At 32.8% G+C, this 9149-nt stretch overlaps 3 protein-coding genes across 3 annotated transcripts; all 3 read right to left on the bottom strand.

Annotated features, from left to right (window-relative positions):
* Positions 1-1223: 1223 nt before the first annotated feature.
* LOC122506780 (secreted RxLR effector protein 161-like) lies at positions 1224-1742 on the bottom strand. Its single transcript, XM_043619095.1, has one exon. The coding sequence runs from the start codon at positions 1740-1742 to the stop codon at positions 1224-1226; it is 519 nt and encodes a 172-aa protein (XP_043475030.1).
* A 264-nt stretch (positions 1743-2006) lies between these two features.
* Positions 2007-6031, bottom strand: LOC122506779. The gene is made up of 5 exons (XM_043619094.1): positions 5848-6031; positions 5056-5648; positions 4156-5007; positions 2890-4108; positions 2007-2701 (listed from the first exon to the last, which is right to left on the bottom strand). Exons 1-5 carry the CDS (start codon positions 6029-6031, stop codon positions 2007-2009), a joined length of 3543 nt encoding a protein of 1180 aa, XP_043475029.1.
* A 97-nt stretch (positions 6032-6128) lies between these two features.
* On the bottom strand, positions 6129-6723 carry LOC122506778. Its single transcript, XM_043619092.1, has 2 exons — positions 6539-6723; positions 6129-6415 (listed from the first exon to the last, which is right to left on the bottom strand). The coding sequence occupies exons 1-2, from the start codon at positions 6699-6701 to the stop codon at positions 6129-6131; spliced, it is 450 nt and encodes a 149-aa protein (XP_043475027.1). The 5' UTR covers positions 6702-6723.
* Positions 6724-9149: the final 2426 nt, after the last annotated feature.

The following is a 9149-nucleotide window of genomic DNA, read 5'->3' as shown; positions in this document are numbered from 1 at the left end:
CTACCTTCAAATTTATTCAAAGTTTATACTTCATAATAAAAATAATTAAAGTAATTTTAATATTAGGTTTCAGTCAAAAAAAAAGTTGAACTGACATCTATTTTTAAAATATTCCATTAAAATAATCATTTCAATAAATTCAAATAAATTTTTTAATACATTTCAAAAAATTTAAGAAAATATTGTAAAAAGCAAAAATATACTTATAGTTTGGAAAAATTTGTTCTCTTTCAAATAATAAATAATTAATAAATAAATTTTTTTGCTATACACAAAAAAATACAAGATGTAAGTAAACAAAGATAAATTTCTATTTGGGTAAGGCTTTCTGAAGTGAACCAATGATTTTCGAAGGGTAATTTAATTTTATTTAAACTGAATATTTTAGAAGTAAACCATGATAAAGAACACCTGCAAATAGTTTTTTAAAATAATTGTTGAGTTTCTATTATTGTTTTGTGGGTGTTTTAAATAATACGCAAGTTTGACTTTATATTAAATCGAACACTTTATTTAGTAACGTGAAAACACACCTGTTATCTTTTCTATAAAACAAAGAAGTAAGAGAGGAGAGCGAGAGCCGTAGAGAAGAAAACTTAGAGAGGGCGGAACTGCCTACAACTGGAGTCAATTGAGCAATTATAAATAGCGTTTGGCGCTAAATTTAAATAGTCTCAACACTCCCTCCCTTGATTGACTCCGTTACATAACATTTTAGTTAACTTATTGTTATATATATATATATATATATATATATATATATATATATATATTTGTTTGAAGTACATAAGTCGCACAAAAGTATGATTCTTAACAAGTGAATTTGATAATAAAATAAGTAATTAATTCTCTTCGAGATTGTGTAGATCCAAGAAAGATTCCAGTTATTGGTTTCCTAGAATATTAAAGAAAATTTAAATTAGAAATTCATAAATAAGTTATTTATAAAAGATTAGTTCAGAAAACAGTCGTCTTATGTTAATGAAAAACAAATATTTAAAGAACATCATTATTTAGAATTTTGTCTCGTAGGTCAGTGTGAGATTCAAAAGCTAAAGGTTCAGTCATTATGTCAGCTATTTGCTTTTTGATGGGACCCATTCAATAATTACTCGATTAAATTTTACACATTCTTGAACATAGTCCATATGAACTTCTGTCATGTGTCGTAACCTGTTTCCACCACTCGTTTGAGCACATATAGTTGCTGCTTTGTTGTCGCATCAAACGGTAGCTGGAAGTAAGCTGTCGTTATATACCCGCATTAGAGACTTATTAATGGCAATAAGCTCCTGACAGGCCTGGCTCATGGCCACATACTCAGCTTCACAAGTAGACAGAGCAACATAACTCTGTTTAGTAACACGCCAAGCTATTGTGTCCCCGAAAAGTTTGATTATGAAACCGCAAGTAGAAACTGACGATTTACAATCTGCAAAACTTGCGTCAGAGTAGGCCAACAAACCATTTTGTCTTCCGAGATATTTTAATCCCAAAGACTTCGTTCCTTTTAAGTATTTGAAAACCCTTTTAACCATGTCCCACTCGTTCTCGGTTGGGTTTATTTGATGCCTACTTAGCACGTTCACAGTAAAGGCAATGTCTGGCCGAGTAGCACTGGCTAGATATAGAAGGCTACCGACTGCCTCTCTGTACGGAATATTTAAAGATTGCTCGTCAATTATTTTACTCTCTTCTTCACGTTGTCGTCTTTCACAATTAGCTTCTTGCCGTGTGATCATTGGTGTGTTTTGAGGAAATTCATTGTTAAAGCCGAATTAAACCAAGATTTTATCAATGAATCTTTCTTGATTAATTGTCATCACTCCCGTTTGCCTATTTCTTTGGATGTTCATGCCTAAGAAGAATTTAGGTTCTCCTAGGTCACTCATTTCAAAAATATCCATTAACTTGATTTTTATTTCTGTAAGTATTTTGCTGTCGTTACTCGCTAATAAAATGTCATCTACATATATTAGCAAAATAACCTTCGTATTGCCTGAGTTTCATGTGAAAAGACATGGATCGTATTGATCACTCGTCAGTCCCAAAGAATTTACAACCTCAGTGAATCTCTCGTTCCATCGTTTAGGACTAATTCTTAATCCATAAAGAGCTTTTAGAATCTTACACACTTTTGTTTGTCTATCTTCTTTGGTCACTTCCATTCCCTCGGGAATTTCCATGTAGACTTCGTCTTTGATTATTCCATTGAGGAAGGCTGTTTTGACGTCTAGTTGACAGACTTCTAAGTCATAGAAGTTTATCATAGCCAAAACAGACCGAACAAGAGTTAGTCTGGAAACCGGCGCATACGTTTCCTTTAAGTCGTATAAATTCGAATCTTTGAACCCTCGTATGACTAATCTCGCTTTGAACCTTGTAACACCGCTACCGTCCTCCTTTTGTTTAAAAACACATTTTGAGTCGATGATATTAGGTTTCTTACCATATTTGCTGAATTTGGGGCGATCTACTAGAGACCATACTTTATTTCTCTTTAAGGAATCTAGCTCGTCATTTATCGCATGAGTCCACTCGTTTTTATGCTTCGACTCTGAAGCTTGTTTGAATGTTTGAGGATCGTTGTTTATGCTTGCATGTAAGCAATGCAAGATTTGGTCACTTGCTTTATCTCTCGTATTCTGAAACTCTTCTTCTATGGAAGGAAATTCGAATTTTTCTGATCTAGATTGGACATCTATAAAATTCACAAAGCTTGTGTCAACGATTTTACGACTGCGAGTGTTATAAGGCTCTTTCACTGCTTGCGATGTTAATTTTGTCGTTTAATTTTATCGTTTTCATCCTCTCCCTCCGTCTCTGATTGTTGCTTGCGTGGTCTCCCACGTTTTCTCTTCGCTTCTCCCTCCGAACCTAAAAAATTACACTCGTTTGTTACTTTAGTCACATCGTCATTTTCAAATTTCAGAAACCACTCGTTTTTTGAGCGTTCGATTTCTTTATCAGGCCAGTTTCGAATTGACTCACTTCCGTACTTGTCACCGTAAACCATTTTCTCATTAAATCTAACATTTCTAGATTTGAAGAACTTACCCGACTCAGGATTTAAGAAAATATATCCGGAAGGCGTATATCCCACCAAAACTCCTCTTACAGCTCTTGCAGAGAATTTCGTATCCGGTTTTCTTTGGATAGACCAATAGGCCAGACATCCAAAACGTTTAATTTGGTTCACGTCGTAGTGCAAGTTTGGTGCAAATATCTCGAGTGGTGCTTTAAAGTCATTTGTGCGATGGGGAGTTCGGTTGTAAACATAAACGGCTGCACCTAAAGCAAGGTCCCGCATGGTTTGAGGAAGCTTTGAATCAAACATTATGGACCTGATCTTCTTTTGCAATGTTTGATTAAATCGTTCGGAGGTTCCATTATGCTGAGGAGTATCTGGGCAAGCTGGTTGAATTTCGATTCCTTCACGAATTAAAACTTCTTGAGTATAACCTCCCATGTACTCCGTACCTTGGTCTGTTCTAAGATAACAAAACTTCTCATTTGAGTCTAGTAGGTTTCGTGCGGATTTGATGAATCGTTCCAAACAATGACCTGTAGCATCCTTCGTCTTCATGGGGTACGCTAAGGCCATTCGTGAAAAATCGTCTATGAATACTGAGATGTATTGGTAACCAAATGGATGGGTAAGAGGTGCAATTTTTCCCATTACATCTGAATGTATAATTTGTAGAGGTCTAGTTGCTCTACTCCTTTGATTTCGAAACGGTAATTTCGATAATTTTGTGAGAGCACAAATTTCACACTCTCGTCTGCTTTCGTCAAAAACTACGCCTTGTAATTCTTTGTTATCTTTCCATAAACCCTGAAGTTTACGGAGATAGTCAACCGAGGCATGGCCCATTCTTACATGCCACAACATAGCTTTACTTTCCTTTATAGATTCGGTAAATGACTTATTTAAAACAAAGTCATCCTCTAATAGATCTACTGATGGTAGATCATCCAAGTTCGTTATTTTTCTATTTGTGATTTGAGTATCAAAATCTGTAAAAGCACAGAGGTCACACGTATTATCTCCTTTTGTAATCGTTTTACACTCGTTATCATTAATTTGATCTATTTTTAAATCAACAGTCTTTATATTATCGTCAGTATTTTCGCTCGTTTCGTTATTAACATTACTTGGGGGCTGCTCGTTTTCGTTATCATCATTAACTTTCGTTTCGTTTCGTTTGTTTCTGTCGTAGCATCAACATTTTCTTTTTCTTCGTTCGGTTCTACAGTAGTTTCAAAAACATATACATCAGAAGAGTTCAATCGTTTTTGTTGGACCTTTTCATTGTCAATCTTAAATTTCATAACCCAGTAGGGTTTATCGTATATTCCTGTAGCGTATACTTCGGTCGTTTTTGGATCGTAAATTTTAACTCGCTCTTTATCGAAATAGGTTGATAATCCAGCTTCCGCAAATTTTCTTAAAGAAAGCAAATTTTCGGATAATGAGTTTGTGTATATAGTGTTGTCCAAGACGAGCGACTTTTTGTTATCTGAGTTTGAAATAATGTTCACTGTGCCTTGACCCTCAGCAACTAAGTCAGCTTCACTGTTTTTATTAGCACACTTAATTACGCTAGATTTCGACTTTTGAAGGTCACTGAAAATTTCTGAAGAGTTCGTTAAATGTTCAGTTGCTCCGGTATCGACAATGAAAGAGACATAGTTTTTATTGCTCTGAGTATTATTTAAAGAACCTTTGTTATTTGATTTTTGTAAGTAATGTGTTGATAATAACGACTGTTTTCTTTTATCAAATTGAGGTTTTAATTTCGTTTCTAATATAAGAGAGTTTTCATACGTACATTTATTGTTTTGTTGCACCTTTAGCTTTTCGTTCGTCCATGTTCGAGATTGGTGTTGGCTAGTTTTATTTCCTTTTTGTTTAAACTGTCTATTGGCCCCGTCGCGAGTTGGTTTTGAGTTTGAGCTGTTTTTACTTCGAAGGTCTTTTGCCTTAAAAGAGCGCTTATTATTCGCCTGCATTCGATTTTCGTATTTATAATTATTGTTTTTATATTGTTTATCTTTATTTGTTTTATTAAAGCTTTTTCCATTTTTGGCTAGTCTCTGGGGACATTCAGCAGCAATGTGGGTAGTGAACTGCCCACATTCGTAGCATTTCTTTAAGCCTTGTCCTTTTATTGGACACTCGTTTCTCATGTGGCCACTATCGCCACATTCGAAACATCTCTCGTTTGACCGATTCGAATTTATAAAAGACGCGGATGCCACTGTAATTGCTTTCGAATTTGGATGAGTGGTAGTATTGGATTGCAATTTATTTGCTTCGGCTTGCATTATAAAAGATTTTAAAAGGTCGTATGTTAAACTTTTTCCTGTTTGGCTTTTCGTGATAAATTCTATTGATTGAATTTCCGGAACTTGACTCTTTATTGAGTTATATAGGGCATCGCGCTTTTCATCATCGGAAAGTGGAGTTGAATCAGGAATTGTTTCATAATTATGAACTAATTCCTCAAATCTATCTAAAAAGGCATTTGCTGTTTCCTGACTCGCGTTATATTGCATTGCATACAATTGTTTGCGAACGCTGACACTAGTCACATTGACTTCACAGCGCTTTATTTCTTTTACTTTTTCGAGAATTTCGACAGGATCTTTAATATGAAGAATACGGTTGTGATAGTTTTTATCAATTCGGTTAATAAGGATATCGCGTACTTTGAATTTGTGTTTTTCTTTCAAGATGTCGTTAATACCGTCCGGAATTTTAATATTTTTATCAATTACATACATATAATAGATCAATGGTTCGAAGTTCTGAGGTCAAGAATTCATAAAAATGATCGAATTTACCGCGTGCCTCTAATTTATAGTCATGTTTTAAGTTTTCTTTCCCTATTAACTCTACCCTTATTGCCTCTTTAACGCGGTTTGCTATTGTTTGAGGTTCGTTTAGGTCTGTATTCGATACGGAGGAATTATTTATAAGTTTAACTTTTTCGGGAAACGTCGTTTTTTCTCTATTTTGTAAATGCATGTTTATTTCAGATTGTTTTAATGTTTTTGGTACGGGGACTTTTAAATCGGTTGAAAGCTGTTCATCTGATATTATTTTAGGTATTTTAGCTCTGGACTCATCCAACTCGCGCTGTCGTAGCCATAGCTTTAAGTTGTCCTGCATTTCTGAGTGAAGATTTATTGTTACTGATAACATTTGTTCCATCGCTTGGATTTGATTGTTGAATTTCGTGTGGAACTTCGTTAGTATGTCTTTGAAAATGAGAACAGTCGTTTTTAATATCATCGATAGTCCCAAGATGATTTATATTTTTCTGTTCTTTCGATTTCGCACTGTCGTTCCTGTGATTCTTTTGACCCTCGCTAGTTCCGGAACTCGATTCATCTATATGCGGTGACACACCTACCGAAAAAGGATTCGTTATTACTTCATTTTTGTCGTCGACGACAACAGTCGTACCTTCGTTATTAAACATCGTTTTCGTTATAGGGTCAAAAGATGTCATGGAAATAAATTTTTGTTTACCTTGGTTTACAACATCGTTTATTTTTATTGAACTCCGTAGCATTAGAAGACTATAATCTAAAGGTTGCATTTCCTCCGTTTCGTCGTTGGTTCCATGATCAACAGCATCCGCACCCTCGTTATCTTCGACTTCGTAAATACCTTCAGCACTTTCGTCTTCCATAGTCGGTAAAGGCGTTTCTAAATGGTTTTCAGCGTCGCCACCGATTGGTTTGAGGTCAAAATAAGTGAAACCGGCCACTTGAAAAAATTTTTATCTCCAATTTTCAAGTTATCTATGATTTTTACTCAGTAGATATATGAGTACACTTTTTCCCCCTAAAATATTTTTCAAAACAAATTTTATTTTTGAAGTAATTAGGTATTGAAGTTTTAGGTCATTTTATTTTCATTTTATTATTACTTTGAAACAAATAAAGATAATTAAGTAATTTTTTTTTAAATTAAAGCTTAAAGTCTATACTTTAAAGATGAAATAAAGCGATTGCTAAAAAATGAAAATTTATAATTGTTATTAACAATTCTTTTAAACAATTGCAAATTGAAGAATGTTCTCAATGTTTTTGAAAGATTAAATTACGATATATTGATGCGCAAAACTATAAGGATTCATTTAAAAAAAAAGAAAAATGAGTAACCTCCAATATTATAGAAATTGTGTAGATTTTTCTGCCAAAATGCAGGCCAAAATCGATTTTTAATCTTAAAAATCCGCTTGAAAGCGTGAAGTTTCTAACAAAACAAAAGAAGATCTTATTTATTCGTTTGCAATTTTATCTTTTTCCAGGAACTTGAGTCAATTTTTGCTTGCATTTTGTCAGCAAAATTTACATAATTTCTATAATATTGGAAGTTACTCATTTTTCTTTTTTTTAAATGAATCCTTATAGTTTTGCGCATCAATATATCGTAATTTAATCTTTCAAAAACATTGAGAACATTCTTCAATTTGCAATTGTTTAAAAGAATTGTTAATAACAATTATAAATTTTCATTTTTTAGCAATCGCTTTATTTCATCTTTAAAGTATAGACTTTAAGCTTTAATTTAAAAAAAAATTACTTAATTATCTTTATTTGTTTCAAAGTAATAATAAAATGAAAATAAAATGACCTAAAACTTCAATACCTAATTACTTCAAAAATAAAATTTGTTTTGAAAAATATTTTAGGGGGAAAAAGTGTACTCATATATCTACTAAAAATCATAGATAACTTGAAAATTGGAGATAAAAATTTTTTCAAGTGGCCGGTTTCACTTATTTTGACCCTTTGTGTTTCTGTTCAAGTTCAAAAATCTCTGCACGCAAAATTTCCCAAACGTCTTTCAGCGAATTTCGACCTTAAATAAAAAAATTTACTAAAGTCTAATACATAAAAAAAAGAAGGAAAATGCCCCCTTATTTATTTATTTTATTTATTTATTTTTTTTTATACTTTAGAATTAAACAGAAACTTGCTCTTAAATCACCTGATCGAACACAAATCAAGATGATTTAGAACTGATTTTCTTTCTCGTACTTATTACTATTAAGTATGTTTAAAAGAAAATCTAGTCATTAAAGTCGTCTGAAATGCACACAATTTTTCCGACTTTAACAACCCAAACAGTGGTTTAGTGTGTCTTATTTGTGCAGAGAATATTTAATATTCTGAGACTGTTCCTGGATACAAAACTTAAGTAAAACCATTTATTAAATTATTTGTTAATTTCAAATATTTTCGACGCTAATTCGAAATTAATTTCACTTAGTTTTTTTTTATTTGTTAATTAATTAACTAGCTAGTTTCGTTTATTTGAAAAAAAAACGTAAGAAAAAATTCATTACATTCGTTAATGGTGAATTTTAATTAAAACATCGTTATAAACTCGTAAATATAGGATTATTTAAAAGGCATACTTAGAGTAGCTGATTCTCCAGATGAAAAGTTAATTTGAAAATTCTCTCCATCAATTTTTGCACGAATTAACAGGTTCTGCGTCATTTCAATTTGAAGTGCATTCCGGCATCGTTCGATCAACTGCGAAAGTACGCTTGTGTTCACTAATTTAGTCATTTTGTTAAAATGAACTTAAGTCTTATTCTAATTAAATTAGCTTGTCTGTATCTTATTTAAGACAATTAAATAAACACTTATTTTCACTTGGTCAAATTTTTAAAATAAAAGAGGATTCTGCTTCCCCCTTTTTTTGTACACTCACGTAGCCATATTGCGAGAAAGATGCTTTTCACTAAACACGTTCACCAGTCGAACAAAAAATAAAAACGGCACTACACAGTGGAAAAAATACTGCGACCCATAACCTGTTGTGTTTCTATTATTGTTTTGTGGGTGTTTTGAATAATACGCAAGTTTGACTTTATATTAAATCGAACACTTTATTTAGTAACGTGAAAACACACTCGTTATCTTTTCTATCAAACAAAGAAGTAAGAGAGGAGAGCAAGAGCCGTAGAGAAGAAAACTTAGAGAGGGCGGAACTGCCTACAACTGGAGTCAATTGAGCAATTATAAATAGCGTTTGGCGCTAAATTTGAATAGTCTCAACAATAATAGTTTTTTAAAAAGTTATTAACAATTTAATTTTTTAACACCTTTTTTGAAAAAAA

Source organism: Leptopilina heterotoma, unplaced genomic scaffold (assembly GCF_015476425.1).
Source record: "Leptopilina heterotoma isolate Lh14 unplaced genomic scaffold, ASM1547642v1 Lhet_430, whole genome shotgun sequence".
Taxonomy (NCBI): domain Eukaryota; kingdom Metazoa; phylum Arthropoda; class Insecta; order Hymenoptera; family Figitidae; genus Leptopilina; species Leptopilina heterotoma.
The sequence above is the reverse complement of the archived record's forward strand: the minus strand, read 5'-3'. Positions and strand labels throughout refer to the sequence as shown.

Excerpts from the sequence above, each read along its gene's own strand:
- LOC122506779 (XM_043619094.1), bottom strand. The coding sequence starts at position 6,031 with ATGCATTTACAAAATAGAGAAAAAACGACGTTTCCCGAAAAAGTTAAA. Across the intron at positions 5,008-5,055 it reads GCTTTAATAAAACAAATAAA|GCGAATAATAAGCGCTCTTT; the intron begins GATAAACAATAT and ends AATCGAATGCAG. Across the intron at positions 2,702-2,889 it reads GACTAAAGTAACAAACGAGT|ATGTCCAATCTAGATCAGAA; the intron begins GTAATTTTTTAG and ends TGAATTTTATAG.
- LOC122506778 (XM_043619092.1), bottom strand. The coding sequence starts at position 6,701 with ATGGAAGACGAAAGTGCTGAAGGTATTTACGAAGTCGAAGATAACGAG. Across the intron at positions 6,416-6,538 it reads AAACGATGTTGTAAACCAAG|GTGTGTCACCGCATATAGAT; the intron begins GTAAACAAAAAT and ends CTTTTTCGGTAG.
- LOC122506780 (XM_043619095.1), bottom strand. The coding sequence starts at position 1,742 with ATGATCACACGGCAAGAAGCTAATTGTGAAAGACGACAACGTGAAGAA.